The 24,587-nt window shown below is 41.3% G+C and overlaps 1 protein-coding gene across 1 annotated transcript in view; it reads left to right on the top strand.

Annotated features, from left to right (window-relative positions):
• The first annotated feature begins 2,954 nt into the window (after window positions 1-2,954).
• The window catches only part of Sdc2 (syndecan 2), a 103,676-nt gene continuing 82,043 nt past the window's right edge, over window positions 2,955-24,587 (top strand). The window contains exon 1 of the mRNA XM_047554954.1: window positions 2,955-3,548. Within this exon, the coding sequence (XP_047410910.1) occupies window positions 3,489-3,548 (60 nt within the window). The 5' untranslated portion in view covers window positions 2,955-3,488. The remainder of the gene's footprint in view (window positions 3,549-24,587) is intronic.

The following is a 24,587-nucleotide window of genomic DNA, read 5'->3' as shown; positions in this document are numbered from 1 at the left end:
AAAATATTCTTTTTGGAATTGTTGTAGATTTTTGTCATGGCCTCAGCTCACTTGCCATTATTAGCAATGGGTAATTAATAGTTGGCTGACTGTATTTCCTCTTACTTTCAGGTTTTATCATCTTTCAAGTAAATTTTGTCAGGGCTGATCCTACCAAACTGATTACTAGCCTCCATGCCTGGGAACGTTCCAGGGAGTGGAAAGTGGAAGAACAACCGAGGACAGCAGAGTGGCATCTTGTTCTTTTTGTAGCTTCCCCTACTCTAACAGCTCACCCTGGGACCAAGCACCTGCTTGTCCGTGGTTATAATATGATACCAAGGTGTCAGCTTAGGTTACAAACTATGTCTTTAGTTGCTTTCATTTCTATTTTTTCATTTATTTTTCTTTAATCCCTACCTTTTGCATATCTATGTCTTAATTACTATATACTGTTCATTTTATATATTTTTCTTCTTAGATTTTTGAAGTGAATTTTCTTTTGGCAGTCAGTAAAGCTATTTAGAAAGCAATTTGGTTAAGCTATTTCACCTGCCATGCTCTTTAGAGTACAGTCCTTAAACTGGAGGACCTAGGATTTATAACAAGCTATACTGAGTGTATCACAAGCTATACTGAGTGTATACTGAGCTATAGTGTATAACAAGCTATACTGAGTGTATACTGTGCAAAATTTGACTAAAATTCAGTCCCCATTAATTTTCTTAAACAAAGTCCAGTTAGCAAAACATACAAAGATGCCTCCATTATTTCCAAATTTAGACATATTCTTGACTAATGCCAGTGGACAACAGTTGTCCCCTACCCTTATTCTCCACTCAGTATAGATGACCTATTTGTAACAACTCTTGGGTAAGTGCTTTTTATGCTGTCAGATGATTCCCACCTGCCATACCTGTTCATCATTTTAACACAAGTCCTTGAAATCTATTGTTTTCATTTATTTTAGAGTGTAAACCACTAAAATAGTTTATACTATAAAAAAGTCCCAATTCCCTTATTACAATAGTCTCAATGTTGCATTATAATCTTTAAAGAATAAGTTGCTGAGAATGTTGGAGGATGTCTTTGGGAGAGCTGACAGATATTCCCTCAGTGTCTGCCTGAGTTGAATCAGTCAACATGCTTCTTGCAAGGTGGATGGCCCCCCAAACAGCAATAACTGATAAGGAGCAAACGAATGCATAGAGTACCTGGCTGTTGGGGATAGAGGTGGTCAGTTAGGGTTTGATGCATTTCTTCCACGTTGTTCATTTTCTTTTGGAACCTTCTTTCAACAGTTTCCCCATTCCATGAGCTTCTTCAACCCATAACAAGTCCATTTGGAAATATGGCCGTATTTCCATCTTTCAAAAACCAACCTGGATCCATGTTGGGCCAGATGCTAGCTCAGTGTCTATGGAGTAGAAAACACTGATGTTACAACTTCCAGCTTCCTGCTCTTTCTCTTCTGCTCTTTCTGCTTTGCCTACTTCTCTGCTTCTCTGTGTTACCTTTTTGGTTGCCAATGCCTTATATTTTCCCGGGAGCATTTGCAGTTTGGGAGTTGGCACACTAAACCAAAGAGTTGAATGTCTTCAGCTTTGAGTAATAACTTTCCAGTTAAATTTCTTTCTTTGAGATTTGTGACAGTGATAGGTCACCAAGACATTGCAATTCTCACTTACAATATACTTTTATTTTATTCTAATACAGTTTAAAAATTATCATGACCTCACATCTGTATGTCTACATCTGAGTACCTTTAAATCTCCCAATTCTTGTGTTGTATGAATTGAGCTTTAGAGCAAAATTATTTGACCTATATTTAATGTGTTTTTATGTATCAAAAATGAGAATACAGGGGTGTTAAAGACAGAAAGTCTCTGGCCTCTTGGGTATTATGGAGCAGAATGGTTCCATAATTCATTACTCCATAACTTGAAGAGAAAGAAAGGATGGTTGAAACTGGAAGGGAATAGCATTTGCCATGTTCTATAGCATACCACAGAAAATGAATCTAAAGGAAAAAAATTCAAAGCAAAATATTTTGAATCTGTTACCTCCACTCAGGAAATACATGTTCATCATTTTCTTCAAGCCAGAAATAACTTTATCCGTCCTCTTTGAAATTCTCATAAATCTGTTATTATTCAGAGTCTCTATCCAATTTCTCATCAAATTGCCCTATTTGTAGCTTCCAAACACTAACACCACTATGCGGAAACCGAGCCTATAAAATGCCTTAGGGGCATAAACTGCGTGTGAGGCAGAAATTGTATTTAAGCCCTTAATGAAATTATGAGCTTTGGAACTGTTGCATATTGGGTTTATAGGATCATTCCTCCACTTCCCTGTTCTGGGGGAGGTGCGGGGGTTCAGGAAGATGGGAAACAATCTTCATGCACATTTGTTACATTTATTGTCTTCTAAGATGCAATTTTTGTGAACTAGTAATTTATGAACATTTCACATTGCTTGAAGGTTCATATGCATGAACTTTCTTTTTTTCAAAGTCTCAAAGCTGTTTCTTTCTACTGGTCGAATATGAGCACAAAAGCTACATATGTCGTTTCTTCACTGATCTTTCTTCAGAATTATGAAAGTGAAGAAAAAGAGAAAGGCAGTGTGTGTGTGGGGGGAGGGATAGGGAAGAAAATAATGCAAAGGAGAAAGGAAAAGGGGAGCAAAGGGGAAAAGGGGAGCGAGAAAATGAAGGAGCTCTGGTTTGTGGACGAGCGTTCCCAGAGCAGCCACAGCGCGGAGCCGCCGGCGCCCACTGGTGCTCAGAGCTGCCAATCGGGGTGTAATCCTGTAGGAATTTCTCCCGGCTTTATCTGGGAGCCACACTGCCGCCTCCTCTCCCCCAGTCGCCCGGAGGAGCCCGGAGAGGCAGGCTCGGGAGGGAGGGAGGGAGGGAGCGGGAGCAAAAGAGGAGGAGGAGGAGGAGGAGGAGGACCCGGGAGGAGGAGGAGGACCCGGGAGGAGGTGGCGGCGCGGGAGGAGGAGGAGGGGCGCAGCAGCGAGCCACTAGCCCCGCTCCAACGCGCTCCTCTCCAGATACTCCCGGAGCTCCGGCCGCGCGGATAGCGCGCCCCCGCCGCTCTGCCCCCAAACTTCGGCTGCAGCTTTATTTCAAGCCATCGAATTTATTCCTTCAAATCAGAAACTGAACCGCGACGCGGGAGGAGTCCACGGAGGAGTGAAACCACAGCCGATCGAGAAGAGCTCCTGAGAGCCGCCTTCCCGGAGCACCAACTCCGTGTCGGGAGTGCAGAAACCAACAAGTGAGAAGGCGCCGCGTTCCCGGGGCGCAGCGCGGGCGGCCGGAGCAGGCGCAGGAGGAGAGAGCGAGCGCCTCCGAGCCCCGAGCCTCAGCCCCCCAGCCCGAGCCGCGGTCGCTGCGGCTGCTCGGCTGCCTCTGCGCGGGCTGCGCCTAGAGCTGGACTGAAGGCTTCGTTTCGCCCTGGTTGCAAGCTGCGGCTGGGAGCAGCCGGTCCCAGGGGAATATGCAGCGTGCGTGGATCCTGCTCACCTTGGGCTTGGTGGCCTGCGTGTCTGCGGACTCGGTGAGTGGGCCAGGCGGGGGACGCGCGCTCTTTAGGGTGCTCCGGGCTATGAGAGAAGCCGGCTGAGAGGAGCCTTCGCGAAATCGGGGAGCGCCACCTGGGGGAGCCCCCATCCTCGATGTCGCGCTTGGCCCTTGGGGACCTGCTGGGACAGATTCGTTCATTCCTCTACCCCTTTCTCCCCTGTCTCTTTCCTTACCAAAAAAAGCACTAATCGCTGGAGTTGCCCTGTTGTACCCAGGGATGGAAACATAAGAAATGCAGTTTTGTTTCGCCGCAGAGGCCCCTGAAGTCACTCAGAACTTCTTCGCCCTCCGGGGATCTGGTTGCATGGTCCAGGAAGGGCGGAGAGAAAAAGAGTGGCCTGCTATGCGAGCCCAACTAGGGCCCGCGAGGGATCGGGTGCTGTCCAAGAGCTTCAAGGGCTAACCTGGAAACTTCTGGGTCCCCTTTTCCGCGTACCATCTTCGCATTCCAGCTTTCCAACTCGACTGAATGCAAGTTCTGGGGAAATGGGGACCAGGTTTAAGAAACCTACGAGTGTCCGCAGAGGAAAGTTTGTAAAAGTTCTTTTGTTTGATGAGCTCTGTGGCTGGCGCGAGGTACAGATACTACGTGGTAACAGCAGTCGGCAGTTCCGCAGGGGACTCGGGGTTACGTGGAAAGAGCTCGAAAATGCCTGGACGCCGGGCTGCTGGAATCTGTATTTGGTGATCCCCCCTAGTTGAGGGTTGGAAGGCAGCCCGGGGCCTTAAGGGCAGGACGACATTTTAATCAGAGTTGCACTGGAGTGCGGCAAGCTGAGGGAGGCGGGATGCGTGTGACACTGCGCTCGGCCTCAGGTCACCTCGTCCCCTCGGGGGCAGAGGCTTCCCTCCTGTCATACTTGCCTTCTCGGGTCCTGGCGGGGGCTTCCCGGGCCAGGAGGAATCCCTATCCGGGCGGGGCCAGCTGCGGGCACCCAGCATCTCTTCCCTGCCCTGGCAGTGGGAACTTGATTTCTCCTTTGGTTCGCGTTTCTGGGGCTGGAGCTAGTTCCTCTATGTTGCCCAATGAGCGCCCTCTAATGGGAACTGCCTCCCGAGGCTCTCGGTGTCCAAGGCTGCCCCTACCTGGGCACCAAGGACTCTGTCCAGCCAGGTGGAAGCACAAGCAGCTAGGATTCCGCCTGTAGCCCCAGTGCAGCTACGCGGTTTATGGAATGTGGCAGTGGCAGTTTCTGCCGCTTCTAGTCCCCACGTCCCTTCCTTTTGCCACCTAATAACTTTTCCACTTCTAATTAATTGAACTATCTCTTCCAAGACAAATTACTGTATGTAATCTTTTGTTTTTAAGGAACCCCCCCTTTTTTTTCTGTGAGTTGAGGCAGTTTCAGATTGAGAAACTTATTTGGCTTGGCGTTTGTGGTCAGCGTGGGAGCATTTATGTGTGCTAGCAGGTCCCCATACCTTTCTCGAGGTTGGAGCATGTAGAACTGGAAACTATACAGAATAAATGAGTATTTGTTTGGGTGCTCATGTTGTGAAAAATTTTCTCTCCTTACTAATATTTCTCATTGACAAATGATGGCTTAATCCTTAGAATTAGTTACCTCCCAGTCAGTTATGAACTTTAGCTCCTTATACACAAAAAGGGAGCAATTCTCTGTTTATTTCAGAAAAACATTATTGCTCATTTGATTGCAAAACGGGGCAAAGGGACAACTTCATCTAATGATTTTCAAGAGAAGCTTGCCTAAAAAAACTGTACAGGGTTAGGAGGACTCCTCCACACCGCCCCTCCCTCCCTGCTGAGTCCTGTTTAGGGATTTACTAGGAAATGTTACTGTTTGAGGATTCTGGAGAAAGAATAGACTTCTGGGGTTTTTGCATACTTTTGACAGTGTTCTTAAGGAAGTTTTTTGTATGAACTACACCTGTCCTCTTCAAGGACTGCTTCCCCCTGAAATCAGTATCTTTGGGGTTGTAATATTTCTCAGGGTGAACCAGAATTGGATGTTTTCTGAGTGAACGGTTTCATTGTGATAGACACTGTTTTTAGGCATTGGAATATCCTCCCAAAGGCCGATCAGATATTTTTAAAATGTCAACTTGGAGACTCTAGCATAGACTCTTTGTTAGGCAGTGAGTCAGTCTTTCTCACTAGAAGCTGTTTTGAGGCCCGGAATAGCTAATTGTCCATTTAAATTACTTTTGGGTCTCTATTTGTTTCACATATAACAGCATAAAAGGCACAGACTTGAAAGACTAAATTTTTAGAAGTTTAACTGTTATCGAACATTATTTCCAGTACTTTGCATTTTCATTTGAAAACTACAACTGTGTCCTGGGATTTAAAAGTAGTGATCCTCTGAGCTTAAAGACTCTTTAAAAGGAAGGAAGAAAAATCATCTGCAGTTAGTGAATTGTTGAGTTTTATACTTCGCTCAGGGAGAGAAAAGGTTCTCAGGCTGAGGCTCAAAGCTGTCTGGGGAAAAGAATTGGTGGTCCTTCCCTTGCAGATGCTGAGATAGCTGGAAAGCCTGTTACTAGTGATCCATTCATGCTTTCTCTCCCCTGGCAGGTTTGGCCTTTCTCTGCAGGAACACCAGGGAAGGGAAAGACAGACTGAGTGTGGCAGTAGTGATATGCTGCTGTTTTTCTGCCTGTTTTTTACATGACTGTTTATCTTTAGAAATAATATATTGCAGACTGCTATAAACACATAATTTGAACTGGAAATATGTTTAAGCAAAGGAAGCGTTTTGAACTAGGGGAATTTTATAAACATGCTTAGATGTCTGTAAATTAAAAGAAACTGTCAAGTCATTTGGAGCCATATATTACCTCCCGGAGCATTATGAAAGGCAGGCTCTGGAGTTTGTAAGAGAAGGGAAAATAAAATTGAAATCATATAACCTTTTGCAGTTCTTTTAAAATGTGTTGACTGTTCTAGCAATGAGAAATTATTTTTGTTGGAGAGTTTGATAGAAACATAAGGCTCTTTATGTTTTAGTTGGCTATTAGCTGTAAATAGATGTCACTTAAGAAGAAAATCTCTTATACGATCAGGCTTGCAGAAGATGGTTGGATATCCAAGAAGGAATTTGAGCATGCCTTTCAACTCTTGCTTCTGGTATATATAGTTGTTTTAATATTAATTGACAAATAGTAATAGTACTTATATCCTATGATGTTTTGATGTGTGTATATATTGTGTAATATTCAAATCAGAATGGTATATATAGTTTTGATGGTGTGCCTCATTCAAAGAGGCACCTTGGGGAATCATTAGTTTGGAAAAGAATTTCAAAAGGTCAGCTAGTTTTTCCCAGAGAAGAACTAGTTTTTAAGTCTCCAGATGCCCCAGAGACCTGACTGACCATCCAGAGGTAGCTTGGAGTCTCCTTAAGTTGATAAGGCCTCTAAGGCTGACCCAGCCTCATGCAGCCTGACCAGCTCTGTCATTAAAGTTTATAGGGAGTCCAGTCAAGCCACTGTGCTGTTGGCGTGTCTGTTGGCCATGGCCCAGTAAGTCCTGGGAGGAATGCCTCTGAGTTTAGATTCTCACTAGTTTGTCCTTCCATTGCCAAAAACTGAATTAGATCTCGCCCATCATTTTCTTCTCAAGACAGAAAGAATATCTACCATTAATGCCACTGTCAACAGAACATTCCAGTATCTCAAACTCGCCTAATTCTTTCATGAACTAGTAGCCAAAATAGTCTTAGAGAAAAGCCAGAAGTAAGGAAGAAGCGCCTTTGCTGAAGATAAGATCCTTCTATTTAACCCTTTCAGTCAACCATGTTATTTTAATTCTAGTCTTTTGGATTTGAGTCTTAAAGAAATCTTGACTCATTCATCCATGTCCCTGTGCCTCTAAATGCATCTGTTTGCTTATTAAACAGGTGAATGTTCCTGCCAGGGAATAAAGTAGTCAGGCAAATCCCCTATCTTCTTGGAGCTTCCATTCTAGTGAGCAAGGTAGCTTTTCTTTCAGTTTTTTTTTTTTTTTTAATTATTTCTTTTTCTTCCTCCAGACTTGGCAGTTGGTACATCTATGTCAGTAGTTGTGTCATTGCCACTCCTGACCCAGATGCCTGCCTGCTCTTTAGTTTGTCCCCTATCACTTTGAGCACGTTGTCTGTGGTCCAGAAACATCTATTTGTCCTTGTTATTGTGGTGTGGAGTCGGTGTGCCCTGGCCAGCTTTATGAGCCACTCTGTAATATGGCTTCTTCCTGGTTACCCCCTGGATCTCTCTCCATCACGTCTCCTGGCTCTGGCCCACGGGTTTCACTGTCACGAACACTCGTTGGATGTGGCCACCTCTTCAGCATTTCTCCTTTGAAATTGTGTTGATTAGATCCAAGCTCCAAATAGCTTTTCATGACTGATCCACCCCATGCCTCTTTTTAATGCTTCTGTAAATAGAAAGGCAGACTGATGATCAAAATCACTGGAACGAGGTAGAAGTACAGATTTCAGACCCACTTCATCAGAAGCCTGAATGGGGGTGGAGGATGGAAGAGTCTGTGTTTTTATAAAGTGTCTCAGATGATTCCAGTGAATCAGCCACACTTGGGAATCACTGGTCTAGATCACACAGGTCACCCCTTAATTATGTGCTGCTCTGTGTCACTTCTGGGGCTCTCAGCAGCAGCTGGGGTTAGAGCACAAGGGCTTGGGCTTAGAGGTGGATGAGTTCAGATTGTAGTGCTGGTACTTAGCCACTTATTCAATGTGTCAGCACTCAGTCAAGATACCAAAGCTTTGAGCCACTTAAAAAAGTGTATGTGTGTGTGAAAGAGAGAGAGAGAGAGAGAGAGAGAGAGAGAGAGAGAGAGAGAGACTGAAAAGACAGAATTGGATCTGAGAATGCCTTTATAACTGATGGAGGGAGCATATGACTGGTGCTTGAGGCACAGAAGGTGCTGAGTGGTTTTCTTTCTTCCTTCTCCTGGCCTGCTTTCTTGGCTGTGAAATAAGGGAGTGATAGAAGTTGCTCTTTAAGGTCTCTGACCCGTCTAACATTTCTCCAAGGAGGTTGGTGTCATCTGAGGGGAGGGGCCTTGTCTCCACACTTCTCTGCTCTGCTCAGTGCTGAGCTCAGATCAGGAGCTGGGTGAACCCCTGTGGTTGCTGAGCCTTGCAGTGCAGGTACTCCAGGGCCTGGCAGTGGGGTACTCCTGCTGAATGCATTTTCACTCTGGCCATCAAAGGCAGCAAGCCATGGGATTGGCTGAACCCACCAGCCCCTATGGACTCCTCCTGAACTCAGTCTCATTAACACCATAGGGCTGTTGTGAAGTGGGACGAGACACTGATGAGAAGCCCTGGCATATCAGCAGTGGGCACTCATACTTCCTCTGGCTTGCCTCGGCTGGGTGGAGATTCCTGCAGGTTGGAGGGAGAGAGCTGGGTCTGTCTCACGTGCTACTGTTCCTCTGGGCATGGAGCATGAGGGGGCGGAGGTAGTGAATGAATGTGGGGGGCCTGGAAGCTGGGAAAGGGAACATTTTTATTTTTCAGGGTAAACATACATGGAATGTCTCCTTTTAGCTATTTAAGCTTCAGGTTCTAGTGTTAAAAAATCTTGATCACGTTTTGACAAGTCTGTTTCTAGGGCAGCATTAGCTTTAGCATCAAGACTAGAGGGGCATCTGCTTTTGAATAGGAAAGGACATTGCTGAAGCAGAATGGTGAATATCTGTCTTTCTCTGGTATCAAAGAATCGGTAGGATGGGGAGACAGGGAAAAGCCTTGTCATTGTTGGAGATTTCCCATTTCAATTTCTTATCAGTTGGTGAGGTACAGACTTGCTAATGAAGGATGATGTTATTGAAGACAAGACACATTTCTACATTTCTTTCTTCTGTTGAATTTATTTTGTGAAAAGCGTCATAAAGATGCAGTAAATGTACCCTTGACAAAGCATCATGATGTTTATTTTTCTTTCTTTTGATTATACAGGTACAATAAATAGAAATAATACTGATAGAGAAAGAGTATGTGCTATTAACAGAGTTTAGTCTCATGGTAACATGACACATGGAGCAAGATATGTAATTATTAAAGGAAAATGTTTTTTTTTTTTTTCAAGCTCTTACAACAGAGGGGAAAAGTTAAACTTGTGTTTTTGTATGATTTATTATTAAATACCAGAAAAGTAAAGTAAAGGTGTAGCATTTTAAGGCAGGGAAAAAGTAAGGCTTTGCACACATGTAATTAACTCTTATCCCCTGTGGGACCATCTATAAAAATGACAGAGTTGAACTAGAAGAACTTTTCTTGCCTTTAATATTTATTTTTTTCTGTTCTTCAGGGTGTGATTGGGGAAAGGCTAAGAGTAACCTAATCAATAAATAATTATTAAAGCCCTCCCCAATACGTTTTTTTAAAGTTTATTTTTATTTATTTTTAATTGACAAATGAAGATTGTATAATAATGTGTAACATTGTTTTAGAGTGAAATAATTCAGATTATATTATTGAAGTGAGGAATTCAGTCACATTACAGAAAGGTAAGTTGTATCTAATAGCTGATGGTAGTGCATTAGCTTGAACTGAGTATTTGTGTATTAGGACTCTCTAATTGGTCTGAATATTCATGGACTAATGCCTACATGTTTTCCCATATGCTTGATAATATAAACCAGTGTAGCATCAAGACTGGTTGATGTGGTGGGATTTAAGACAACATGACTTGATGTTATTTGGGGGGCTTTTAAAGGCATAAGTTCCATGAACTGTCTCAGGCTCCTTTTTGGTTTCTGGCTTGGATCTCCACTTCCATAGTGGGTCCTTTAACTGGTGCCTTCCATGTGGCTCCCAGTGCAGACCAGAGCCTGGTCTGAATGCTGTAGAGAGCACAAGCAAGAATCTAAATGAGCATGCTCAAGGTAGGGTGACGCAGAGCCTGAGCTTTGGAGTCAAAACTGGCCTGGATTAGAATATACTTACTGTGTAATATTGGGCCAGTTTTTTAACTTCTCTTTGCTCATTTTTCTCAACTGTAAAATGGAATATCATAAAATATGTTCTTAGGAGCTTTTAGCAAATGGCATATCCATGTACTATGCCACATGCTGGTTATAGTTCCTGGTTTTCTGCTTTCCTGGAGAATACGGGCTCGGCTTACTTGTATACTACATGGACTCATCTGATAAGTACCAGTCCAGTGGCTCAGGATGTGCCTGATTGAACTTTCTTTTTTATAGCTAGAACCTTCTCCCTGTCTTGGGGTGGGCTAGTTCTATGTTGAGATATTGGGCCGGTGTTTTATACTCAACTTTTCTCTAAAAGTGGGTGATGTGAGAAAATATGCTAGTTATTATTTCTGGCTGATGAAAGGTTTCTTACAGGGACTGGATGAATCCATAAGTGTTAGATGTGAAAAGCCCATCTTGTACAGTAATTTTACCTCTGCAAATCTGTCCAAAGGAAATAATCATAGTTGGGCAAAGAGTGTTTACAGATGTGTTTATTGAAGCCTTACTTATCATAGTTTGAAAGATGGAAACAACCTAAGTGTGCAGTGACAGAGTAATGGTTAAATAAAAGATTCTGATTCACACTCAGTGTCATATACCATTAAAAGTGTGTTTGAAGGATGTGTGTAACTTGGGGACTTTATAAGAGAAAAAGGATATGAAACTGTTTTATAAGATCTTGGTGATATTAAGTCAGTTTATATATACGAATATGCATATGCGTATATTTATATAAACACACAGAAACCTATACAAAAGTGATGAGTTGTGTAGACCTAAATGACACAAATGTGCACCCACACACACCTAGATACGTGAACACAAGTAAAGCTGGGGAAATCGGAATAAGATTGATGGATTACATTAAGGTTAATATCCTTGTTCTGATATTTACTATGGTTTTTATGAAAGTGTTGCCATTGGGGGACATTAACTAAATGGTATAACAAAAATTTTGGTTATACCCAGTAGCTGGGGAGGCTGAGGCAGAGGATCACAAGTTCAAGGCCAGCCTCAGCAACTAAGTAAGGCCCTAAGCAACTTAGCAAGACCCTGTCTCAAAATTAAAAAAAAAAAAGCAAAAAGCAAAAAACAGATGTCTGAGGATGTGGCTCAGTGGTTAAGTGCCCCTGGGGTTCAATTCCCTGTACCTAAATAAATAAATAAATAAAATTCAATTATTAAAAAATGGCACCAGACCTCGATGGTTTTACTGGCAAGTTCTGTCAGTCCTTTAAGGAACATTACTTCTTGTTCCAGAGCTTAGAGAACAATAGAAGGTCATTCCTTTTCATTGAGAGATTAGCATTAATCTGTTTCAGAACCAGACAATTCTTACACACAAAAACAAATTTGTACACCAATTTCACTGATCACAGATGGCAGAATTTTGTATAGGATATTATCAAATTGAATACAGCCACTTATTAAAAGAATAATGATGAGCCAGAATAGAATTTATCAATGAATGCTTTGACATAAGAAAAACAGTGCATTTACATTAACAGTTTAAGGGGTGGGGGTCATGATGGTACATGCCTGTAATCCTGTAAGTGGCTCAGAAAAGGCTGAGGCAGGAGGATCACAAGTTCAAAGCCAGCCTCATCAACTTAGTGAGGCCCCAAGCAATTCAGCAAGACCTTATCTCTAGATAAAATGTAAAAGGGCTGGGGATGTGACTCATTGATTAAGTGTCCCTGGGTTCAATTCCCAGTATCAAAACAAAACAAAACAACAACAATTTAATGGGGATACTGAGGTGATCATCTCAACGGAGGCAGAAAAAGCACTTCATGGTAATACATTAAAATGTTACTATAAAGGCCCCTACATTCTGGGTAACTGAAAGTTTGCTATATTAGGTTAGTACATCTGCTGATGGCTTAATTCACTTGACATGTTTAGGAACCAAAAGGCCATTGTTTACTGAGTTGTTAGGCAACAGTCTGTAGTTGCAAGGGTGACAGGTGTGTGATGGCCCTTCAAAGGATGGATCATAACACATGCAGATTTTAATTTATGTGGAGTTGTAGTAAATGTATAGCATTGCCAGGGTTAATTCTTCTGAATTAGGATTAAGCAAAAGATGATATTTAAGACTTTGGAATTTGATAAATTAGGGTTCAGTTTCTGATATTACCACTTAAAAGCCATGTGGCTCAGGGAATTTTCTTATTTCTGAGTTTGTTTCTTTAATGTAAACCTGGAGCTCATAATATTTTGCTTTTGGGTTGTTTTGAAGATCAACCTCAGTAATGACTGAAAATTTCTAACAGAAAACCTGACCTATTGCTATGGGTGTTTGAAATATGTTTGTTTCTCTCCTAGCTTTTCATATTGTGATTCTGGGAATATGTTATATGTGTGAATATGAAGGCGTATGTTTTCTGTTTCTCACTTGCATTCTGACCCCTAACATGAAGAGACATAGTTTCACAAATTTAGGTCAACTTTATTTTTTAATGGACAGGGTGCAATACTGAATTAAATTTTTTCTTCCTCCATTCCTTATGTTTCCTGAATGACATTTGACTTCTATTCAAATTGGAAATTTCCTAAAAAATCTAGGGTCTTACTTGGTGTTATAATTGTAAAGCACTTAAAGAAGGTTAACACTGATTAAGTTTACTAATAATTTAAAATATTAACCTTAGGCCCCATTTCTGAATGCATTTAGCATGAGGCTTCAGTTTGATTATATTAGATTTTGTGACTATCCTAATGATTTATTTGGTAAGTCAATCAGTTATTGTTAACTATTACTATAGTAATACTGTACTGTGCAAGCTTGTGACTGGTCTTGAAAATTAAAAGAAATTATGCTATTTGCTTATTTTCAGACTATTATCTACATTTTGATCATTTTGGGTAATCAAAGATAAGTAGGACTCATCAATAATATGAATTGTTTGTAGAATATGAATATATTTTTAGCTGAATCTAGGTGTACATACTAGCAGTTAAAACTGCCCAAAAGTTCCAATGTAGAAGGCTAAGAAGACCCCCTTTAGAAGAAAAGTCACTGCTTTCCAAAAAAAACAAAGTAAACCTTCTCTGAAATGGCATAGTGTGTTAGAGAAAAATCAGAATTCTATTATTGACCTCAATGCACTCGATTTTCATATTTTTCTTTTTTCCCATTGGTTTTCTAAGGAAAGACTTCCAAATAGTAAAAAGTGTAAAAGGTACAAAGAATAAGAAATTGTTTAGAACCTGAACAGTCTATTGATGTTTGTATTAGGGAGAAATAAACCTCATATCTTATCCATTCTAATTTTTGTGCTCTAATTTCTGGGATCCAGAAGGTGAGAGCTATATATCATATTTTATGTATTCAGTTAAGATCAAATGTTTTCGGCAGAGTCGGGATAATTCTCATTGTAGTATTCTGGATTCTGCTTTTTGGATCCTTGTAACAATGGATCTTAGAGCTGGAATTAACTTTCAAAAAGGAAAAACATCCAGAAATGTTAAGCAGTTTGTCCAAGATGACACACCTAGTTAATGCCAGAGTTTTATGTTGAGCCTAGGCTAGCTGACTTACTAGTATTTTTTATTTCCATAGAACTTTCCTTTCCTGGCTTCTTCTCCCTTACCCTCATGTTAGTGACGAGCACCTAATACATTTGCTTCTGGCACATGTGTGATGAAGAAATGAAGCACCAAATGCAGCAGCATCATATGCAACACACTTGACATCAATGTAGTTAATGTGTTTTGTGCAGAATGAATAAGGCGATGTTTAATTTCTCAATTTCTGTACTCCAGCTAATTCCTTTACTTGTTCATGAGCCTTCTGGTTAATTATGGGAGAGAGAGCGAACTGAGAGCCCTGAAAATTTGGAAGACCCAGAGAGACCAGAGACTGAAATAAAGTTGATTTGTAAATCTTAGGAAGATTATGGAGACTTGTAAGCAGAAGAGGCAATAAAAGCTTCCCGGAGATAAGAGTCAGGACTCAAAGCAAAGTCTTCATGAATTAATGAGAGTAGGGGCAAGACTGTTAGTGTAGGTTGAGGGGTAAAGAACATTCCTTGGATTTTTATACTAATAATAAGTCCATGTTGCCCAGGAGGAGAGTTTGGGGCCCATATGGCCCAGGTAGAAACACTTTTTGTGGCCAGTTCCATTTTGGGGGTAGATCCATTCTTTCTTTCCATGGTTTCTTCTTGAATACTATTTTTATAAATCTTCGTATAACATAAATACATTTGCGCCAACATTTTTCAGAAAATAAAGTCTGTGGGAAGATTTTTTTTTTAAGGAGAGAATATTATTGAAAGGCAATAATGTGAAAAATTACTACTCTGATCTCCTGCTCTGTAGTTAGAACTATGATAGGCAATTCCATTCATTATCTGTGATTGTCTCACAACTGCCAAGAGCGTATTTTTATGTGGCTTAACAGAAGTTAGGTGTTCAGTTTTTCTAGCTTTTGGTAGTCCTGGCACGATACTATAATCGTTGGAGAGAGCAGTGAAAATATTTAAACGTCTTACACTTTTTAATGTGGTCTAAGAACTTCAGCCTGGAATAATGAAGTGTCAGGCTCTTCATTTGTATTGTTCGGCCTAACACTCTAGGCCACTGATATTCTGATTTCTTTACACACATTCAACAGTTTTCTTTGATGGCTTCTGTCTACAAGCTTCAGTTGGGTAATGGGAAAGCTGAGGGGTGAAGTTAATGGGAATCTCTTTATTATTTATTTTTGCAGTACAGAGGGTCATATCCAGGGCCTTCTGTGTGGGAGGCAAACATCTCTACTGTCATGCTGTACCCCAGCTCCAGTGGGAAGCTCTTTTTAAATCTCAGCTCTGCCAGTTCCTGGCAGTGTGACTTGGGCAAGTTACATAATCTGTCTAGGCCTCCATGTTTGTTTGAATCCGTGAAAAGGAGATTGGTCATAGTAGCCACCTTGCAGAGATGCTAGGAGGGTTAATGAGTTAATATCAGCTTGTCCTGTGCTTAGCAGAGTGTGCAGCATGGAGTCTGTGGTGTCTCAGTGCTGAGGGTGATGGAAACAGACGGCTCATTTGATGGGCTGATCAGAGATGTGACTGTCACATGAGATTTCCAACCTGAGAGAACGGTGCCACTGACCAGGAGGGAAAGTCAGAGGGAAAGGATGAATTATTTTCTCCTCTCCTCTGTGTTTTCTTCTCTCTTTGTGGCTGTTGGGTTTTTGAGGAAGGAAGAGGGTTTCAGCCTCTCTAACCTCTTCATCTGTTTAGTGAAGAGCATATTCTAGATTGGTGTTCTCAGCCCTGCTACACAATAAGTTCACCTTCACTAATAAAATCAGAATCTAGATGGGTGGCTTTAAAAAGCTCAGGCGAGTCTAACTTCTAGAAGGTTTAGAACCACCGCTCAGGGCGACTTCTTGGTGTCCAGCTTACCCGGCAGTCTGGAAAGCACAACCCTATTCCTAAAGCTCGCACTCTGCTGCTTGCCACCAAGACCCTTGGTGCTAGGGATGGCTTTGCAGGGCTTCTGTGGAAGTGCCTGCTCCCTTCCACCTCCTTCCTTTCCTACCGTTCTGGGTCAACATCTTTATCTCCTGGCATGTACTTTTTTGATAATTATTTTGGTGGGTGGTGATACATTCAAGAGCTCTTCAGAAAAAAGATTATATACCTAGAAATTAAATTTATCTGAGGATGTCTTAAAAAAAAATGTAAACATTTCCCTTGCTGAAGGAGAGCTTTCCTGGGCAGAACAAAGGACACTTGTCCTCTGGGTCTGGTTGTAGAAAAGTGTGTTTGGTCAGCTTATTAGATTTGCTTGAGTTCCTGCTCTGAACAGAGAAATTGTGTTTTACTGATTGGAAATGTATTCTAGGACTCGTCTGAATTTGCTGCCCATGTGTAAGGCCTACACATGTGTCTTAATGATGGCCTCCTGTGGTCACTGCACTTAAGTTCCCCTCCTTGGAACCAGTTCAAGTTGCTTTCATTCCGTGCAGCTCGATTGTTTCCGGTTGAAGTAGGAAGAGAGCACGCTTCAGGCGGCCCTGGGAAAAGGCATCTGAGTTGTCTTTAGTTCTTGCTTCAGAAAAAAGCAGCAGCCCATTATCTAATCTATTCATAGTTTACTTTGTTCACGTATCTAATTTGGGAGCATGTTTGCCCTCACTCAACTCTAAAAAACACATTTTTCCATCTGTTGAATAAAAGAGGGGATATCTTTAATTGACTCCAAAGGAAAAAAAAAAAAAAAGACCTTGCTTAAGAATTCTGGATTTCTCAAAGCTTTTCAAAATTGCTCAGCAGGATAACATTAAAATGCTGACCCTTTAGAAACTGCTACTCAACATGTATCTGTCCTACAGTGGAGTTAGGATAGGGATTATTCTGAGAAAGCTATAAAGATGAGCCATTCACTATGGTTCACAGGCTTTTAAACCCAATAAGTCTGTAATATCTAGAATGAAATTCAACATTACTGTTTATTATTTTGGCTATGGTAGCGTTAAATGTGCCTTTACATTAGTTTTTATTAAGCACGCAGAGACTAATCTTAGAAATTAATAAAGGAATGGAAATGGGAATTCTCCTCTCCTCTTTCTCAGGCAAGGGTGTATCTCTGATGAATGTCCTGAAGCATTGACAGAATTAGTAGATAAAAGTGGCTTCTGCAGTGGACATTGAGGTCAGTGACAAGGAGTGGCCCTAGCTTTAGGCCAGTGGTTCTCAAAGTGTGGAAGTGTTAGCAGCATCTGCATCACTTAGGAGCTTGTGCAAAGTGCAGATCGTGGCCCTCACTTCTGACCAGTGGAGTCAGAAATCCTGAGGGAGCAGTGGTTATCACCCTGACAGCAGGGGCAGTATTAAATGAGAGTTCCTGTTTGTGGAACCCGGATAGTGGTATTTATTTTTGAAACTGCCTTGATGATCCTACTGTGCAGTTTGACTTGCCACTGCTTTTGGATCTTGCTATCCAAAAAAGTGGCCTAGACTAGCTACCAAGGGTATCACCCAGGGGAGCTTATTAGAAGTCCAGAATCTTGAATTCCACTGAGATTTACTGAATTGTAGTTTGCATTTTAACAAGATCCTAGTGACTCATAAGCACATCAGAGTTTGTGAAACACTGCTTTATAGAAATAGTGAGTTTCCTTTGTAGAAGCTAGTCCCTAGAATGCCCTTACAAATGTACAATTTGTTTTTTTTTTTTTTTAGGAGATAGGACGGCTGCTTTTGGTTTTGCTGGGCAGTGACTTTGAGGCAACCAGTTGGTTGGGGGGACAGCTTCAGTAGTTGCTGCTTAGAAGAACCAGGGACCATTAGGTATAGCAACAGCCCATAAGCCATCATCAGGTGATTGATGGCTCAGAACTTTGTGGCTCAGATAATGCAAAGGTCCAGGAGAAGTGCTGTCATCAGGTGTGGCTGAATCAAGAGGCATACATGTGCTCATCAGACCTCGGGTTCTATCTATCTCTACTCGGTTTCCCTGTGTTAGTCATTCTCTGGCCTTACAGAATTAACATAATAGCTGAGCTGCTAAGAAGAGATTCTCAAACATAGTGGCTTCAAGTAGATTTATTTCTCTTTGATTTAATGGTTCATAGACAAGGCTGGTGGGATAGCTCTGCCATGCTCACATACAGCTTGTACCTGTGAGTCCAAGGTGTAGGTTCCACCCTTCCTGTCTCTCGGTCAGACAAAGAGTCAAGGGTAGACATACCCATTCCCTTCAGGGATACAGCTTAGAAGTGCAACACATCATTCCACGTTTGTCCCATTGGCTGGAACGTGGACACATGGCCACACCAGGTGCAGTGTATGCTGGGAAATGTAGTCTCTATGGGCAGCCTTGTGCCCAGCTAAAGCCTGGAGAGGTGATGTTACTAAAGAAGGGAGGGTTTTAGAGATGGATGGTGGGTGGTGGCAAGATGGAGCCTGGCAGCTCTAGGTGAACAGCCTGACCTCTGACCTCTTGGCAGCTGCAATAGCAAGAGCTGCTCTTCCCCAGGCATTGCAGTGTGAATCCTGGAATAGCTTCACATTGACTCTTGGTTTTCAGTCTGGCCTGGTCTGATCATATGCATCATCCCCGGAGCCTCATGTGAACCAAGTGACACTTGAATCCCATGGACCATGACAGGAAAGAAATGGTTCCCAAAGAGAAATGGAAGGACTTGTTACCTGAGAGATTGGGATGGGATACCATCTCCTAGGCCTCCTTCCATCAACTGTGCTCTGGCTATCCCATTGTAATTTCTTGTTTTCTTTCAAGTCCAATCTTAACCTTATCTGATTTTCTAAGATAATTTTGGCACATACAGCCATCCCGCTTGGGGATGCCTCAGAAAGGTAGGTGTAGACTAAGGGCCTGCCTGAGGAGAGATCGTTGATATGGATTTAGGCATGGCCCTTAGTCTACATCTACTTCTCTGAGGTCATCCATTAGATAGCGGGTATAGTACAGAGTTTGACCTCACTCTTTTGTTAACTGGCAAGAAAGGGAAGTAGAAAACTTGGGGGACTTAAAGTGGAGGAGCAGGTATTTACTGTGTCAACTCTGGAATATTTGGAGATTATTAGCACATTAGATAAGGCATTTAGGAACAAATTTATTTGTGAAGTTCAATAAACATAGACTATAGTAATGTCCTCTTTATTTTAATATTTGGTAAATTTGAACAAAGGGAAAAATAAATTTGTCCATCTTTGACAAATGCTTTTTAAAAATGGTATAACTTAAATGATTTGAATATTTAATTGCTAAAGATCATGTGAATAGAGGCCTATAGCCCAACAAACAAAGAGTGGTATAGAAATGACTTGAACTTGTATTTATCATCTCCTTCTCAGGGCTTTGTTATACTTATCGCACAAAGGATTTGAAGTGATTTCCAAGATCGAAGATCTTTTCCACAAGACATGATGAAAATAGTTCAGTTAGAGGCGACTGAAACATTTTAAGAGCATAGTATGTAATACTTTTCAAAAAAAAAGTTTTGATGTCTTATAATGATGGGAAAATAATACATAATATTCAAATAGCATGCCATTTCCACGCCTTGCAACTGAATGCTTATTGTCTTTTTAATAAAAAAAAGTGGACGGTTGGCACAGCTGATGTAAATGAACTAAAATTCCATTTGCCAGAACTTTGTGTATTCTGTTAATAAGATTTACCCAAACACTATTGTTGGCTTAATAAATATTAAGAGCATTTGTGATATGCCTCCTGGCGTTCGCTGTTTCTCTCCTCTGAGCATTAACTACTCTTGTGAGTCTTTACCAGGCTGCTCTTGTTGTTCAGTGCTTTGAGGTATAAATAGAGACGGAGAACCCGGAGGATTCAAACAAACTCCATGCCATGAACTATTTATGCAAATGTGTTTAGAATTCATTGAATAAAACCTTTTAGTTTATTGAATATAAAAGTATTTTCTTTTAGCACTCTATATGTGCAAAGGGTTTGGTTTTTATTTTATTGGAAATTTTAAAAGCAGTAATAAAAACATGTTCTGAAAGTATCATCATCTAACAAGAATTAGGGAGATATAATGAAGTGACTGGCATCTACCCTTGGTCTTGAATCTCTCTTTTGGACTATCAGGACTGAAAGGGGTGGAGACTGCCCAGGAGATTGGTTTTGATTGGCTGAAAGGGAAGAGCTCTCTGAAAGGCTGGCTGAGATGGGACAGGCCACTTGGGCAGCAGTGAGGGCCCATGCCTGCAGTTAAGCAAACACATACAGAGCCCTTTAGTTGGGTTCTTTAGAGGAGACTCAGACCATCCTCTGACTGGGGGGGATTAGGTGAACTGGCCAGCTTCCTTCTAATCTTAGAAGATTCTATAATTCTTGCAATATTTTGAAGTTGCCTGCTGAGCAACTTAAAATGCATTTACTTTCCTGATAACTTGTTCTGATGGGGTCTAGAAATCTTTCATTGTTCTCAGATGAAGGAGGGCAGTTTAGGACCGACTTTCTGTTAAACTGATGGCAAAAGCTCTTATTTGCTGAATTTAGAGACTGTGTAGCCATAACCTTCAAGTGACCCCCACAGGTACTTATTCAGGAAAAATAATCAACTTGACTTCTGGTGGGAGCCAGAGAGGTGTGTCTCTGAGACACAGTGAGTGGCCTTGGGGGGGGAGAGAGCCTCCAAGGGGAGAGGCAGGAGCAAGGGCTCTGCTTGTGTGAGGAATGCAGAGGGAAGGGTCCCAGTGCAGCCCGTCTGGGCTTCTGGAGGTACTGTTTCCCAAGCATTCATTCCTCCACCCTCTGTCGCAGGTAGTGCTTCTTAAACTGAATGAGGGTGTTCACATGGGGCCATCTACATCCATGTCTTATGCAAAGCTTTCCTTATGTACCTTATGCGATCAGTTGACAAGCACCACAGAAACAAGTGAGGGCCAGAAAGACCTTAGATTGTAAGCCTCTCTTCTGTTCTTTGCCCCAGTTAGTATTGGTTTCCATGTTTCCTTCCTTATTCTTGGTGAATTAAGAGAATGCTGGACAAGTAGCTAGCTCAGAGGCATGGAGGCTGGCCTGTCCCTACCAGTCATCAGCTGTGACTGCTGGCCCAATTACTCAACCTCTTTTACCTCCACTTCCCTGTTTGTGAAAACTGCTGATCTCTGCAGCCAAATATTTGACGGTTCTGTAATGGAAGCACCTTTTCTTAAGGAAGTCATCCCCCCCTCTTTCTACCTATGTCTTGAAGTAAATATTCTAAAATTCCAGCCTGGAGTTTAACATCGTATTCTCTTCTCCCCTCTTCTCTGCCAGCCAAGTAAATTGGTTACAGTTGTCATTTAGAATGCAGTGATCTTTAATGACTAACCATTTCCTCTAGTGAAGATGCCACTTCATCTAGCTGCCCCAGCTCAGATTTCTTCCTCCCAGATAGGACAGAGGTTGCTTATGATATGGGAAATAGAAGTTGGAGTAGGAGGTAAAGTTCTTACTGGAAAGGAAAAATGCTGTCCATCTGTTAGAGACAGGAAACAACTGGGGTGTGAAGGCCAGCTGTCTGTGTTCCATAGATGAAAATTCCCAGCTGAGTTTTTCCTGCATTTTAGGCTCTGAGTATTATCCAGATGGATATGGTCTTGTCCTGGTATCTAAGAGTTGTCTTAAAAGTGGGCATGTGAATGTGCTCCAGAAAGGATCGTGAGGCTGCGAGTATTGCAATTTGGCTGTCTTGTTGATGAATCTCCTCTTTTAATGGCAAACATTTCATGGAGCAGTATTTATCAGAATCTTTAAATTTGAAAATCTCCAAAATGTCTGTGGAATTGGCAGAATTATCATAGACAGGTGGGAAATGCTACTCCAGGTTGATCTTGACACACCCACCAACCTGTGGCCCATTAGCCTCATGACTGCCTGGAGAACCCAGAGTGGTGCTGGAAGAGTCGGTCTCCTTGCCCCCCCACTGCTGAATTAGAATCATCTCAAAGGTGGGCATGATTTGTTAAAAATGGACGATCTTGATTCCTGTCCTAGACCCCGCATTTAAATGTGGTCCAAACATCCTGAAGTTGGAGAATCACTGCTTTAGAATGAGAAACTAAAAAGCTTGGAATGACTTTCTGCAGACCTCACCTCTGTGGTAACATTTTTGGTGTTTTAAAGTCCAGGTCTGAGGTCTTCTACAAAATGCAAAATTGAACAATGAGCTCACGACAAAAAATTTACCTAGCTTTATCTGGAAATTATTTATTCCTTTAAAAAATAGTTTAGCAATGCAGTGGGTGTAATTGCCAAATAATATTTTATACTCACAGTTCATGTATATGTGTGTGTATATACATATAGAGTATTTAACATCTTTGTTGATAAAAAAAATTCACCTATTTAAAGTGTAAAGTTCAGTGGGTTTTGGTGTATTCAGGGTTGTGCAATAGTCACTGTAATAAAATGTGAGAACATTTTTATCTTTCCCCCCGCAAGCCCCATACTCCATTGTTCTCTTTCCATCCCCAACCAAGTCCTAGGCAACCACTAATCTGCTTTTTAATGTCTGTAGGTTTTCCTATTCTGGACATTTCATGTAAGTGGAGTTATATGGTACATATATAGTCTTTTGTGATTAACTGCTTTCATTTAGTAAGTTTTTGAGGTTTATTCTTGTAGTAGAATGTGTCAGGACTTCATTTCTCTTTATTGCCAAATAGTATTTGGGTTGTTTAAACTTTTTGGCTAATGATATTCTGTAAGCATTCACATACAAGTTTTTGTGGGGACATATGTTCACATTTTCATTTCTCCTGGGTATATTCCTAGGAGTGCAATTTCTAGGTCATATGGTAACTCTAACTTTTGGGGGAATTACCATGCTGTTTTCCAAAGTGACTGTACCATTTTACATGCCCACCAGCAGTGCACAAGCGTTCTGATTTCTCTGCACCCTCATCCAGGTTTGTAAATGTCTGTCCTTTTGATTATAGCCTTTCTAGTGGGTGTAAAGTGGGATCTCATTCTAATCATAATATTCATTTGCCTACTGACTAATGATGAGCAAGTCATCTTTTTTTCCTATTAGCCATTTGTGTTTTTTTCTTTGAAGAAATGTCTATTCACATCCTTTGCCTACTTTAAAATTGGACTTTTTTTTATTTCTGAGTTTTAAGAGTTTTTTTTATATTCTGAATCCAAGTCCCTTATCAGATATACAACTTATAAATATTTTATCTGGTTCTGTGGCTCCTCTTTTAGGTCTCCTGTTAGTCTCCTTTGAAGTACCAAAGTTTTTAATTTTTATGAGGTCCTGTTTATGACTCTTCCTTTGTTGCTTGGGTTGCTAAGGTCTATTTCTATGTTTGAAGAGTTTTATAGTTTTAGATCTTACATTTAGGTCTATAATCCATTTTGAATTGACTTTTGCACATGTTGTGGGGTAGGAATGCAGCTTCATTTTTTTTTTTTTTCCCCACATGTGGTATCCAGTTGCCCGCGTATCTTTTGTTAAAAAGACAGTTCTTTCCTCACTGAATTGTTTTGGCATCCATGCTGAAAATCAGTTGACCATAAATGCAAGGGTTTATTTCTGGACTCCCAGTTTTAGTCAATTTATCTGAATGATTTATATGCAGTACTATATGTACATATTTCCCTCTGTGTTTATGTAAATCTTAAAAACAGATTCAATTGTGATCGATGTCCTTTTTTCCATTGACCTTAACTTTGGTGACTAGGGAAAATGGGGCAAGTTTAAAAGGTTTAAAAGTTTAAATATAAGACAGACATTAACTACATTAGAGGACTTGGCCATGAGGTCCTCCTGCTTCCGTGGAGTCCACTTGTTAGGGGTAGGAAGAGAAAGTAGCAGAGTGGTTGGTTTACTGTTAGTTTTTATTCTTTGTCTCTTCCTCCTTGACGTGGAAGGCATTATGGGACCTTCTGGAGTAGAGCATGTTTTTTAGATTTGTCTGATCCTTTGCCTAGCCCTATCAGTAAGGACTTGGAGTTCTGAGTATCCACCACCCATTAGTTGCCAGTTCACCTAAATATTTAATTTCATTGTGTAAAGAACTCTAGTTGTGAAAATGCCTGACAAAGGAGGAAAATAACAAGAAAACCCCAAAGTGAGACTGCATGCTTCTGCTTTGTGGAATTTGGAAAGACGTGACAACTTTACTTTGAGAGCTGTTTAACTATGGACAAATATGAAAGTTCTTACAGAAATGTCTTAATTTAATTTTTGGGTCTGTGGGATTTTTGAAATATAGCATAGGCTTTTAATTGTTCACAGCTGGTGCATGAACAGAGCGGTAATAATAATTAGGAGTAATATGGTTCACCTCTTAAGCTGTTAATTTTAATCCACTAAATGTTTTTGATCTGAAGTCTGGCAGAGTCTTCAAGTGGAACCATTTGGATGAGACCCATCCTAGTTCTGTGTCAGGAAGTGATCCGAGTCTGTCTTGTCCTGCCGATTTGTAACAATTATTTCGATGGTTTGATTGTGATGTTTCCACCGGAAAACACAAAAGCAACCTATACTGAACAAAATTCATCCAAACATCCTCCCTGCAAGAGCCCTCAGGAGGAAGCAACCAGTGCCCTAAGTGCATATCCAGCTTGTAGGGGGAGCAGGCTGGCCTT

The sequence above is a fragment of the Sciurus carolinensis genome, chromosome 1, assembly GCF_902686445.1.
Source record: "Sciurus carolinensis chromosome 1, mSciCar1.2, whole genome shotgun sequence".
Lineage (NCBI taxonomy): Eukaryota > Metazoa > Chordata > Mammalia > Rodentia > Sciuridae > Sciurus > Sciurus carolinensis.
This window is presented reverse-complemented; position numbering and strand designations above follow the sequence as displayed.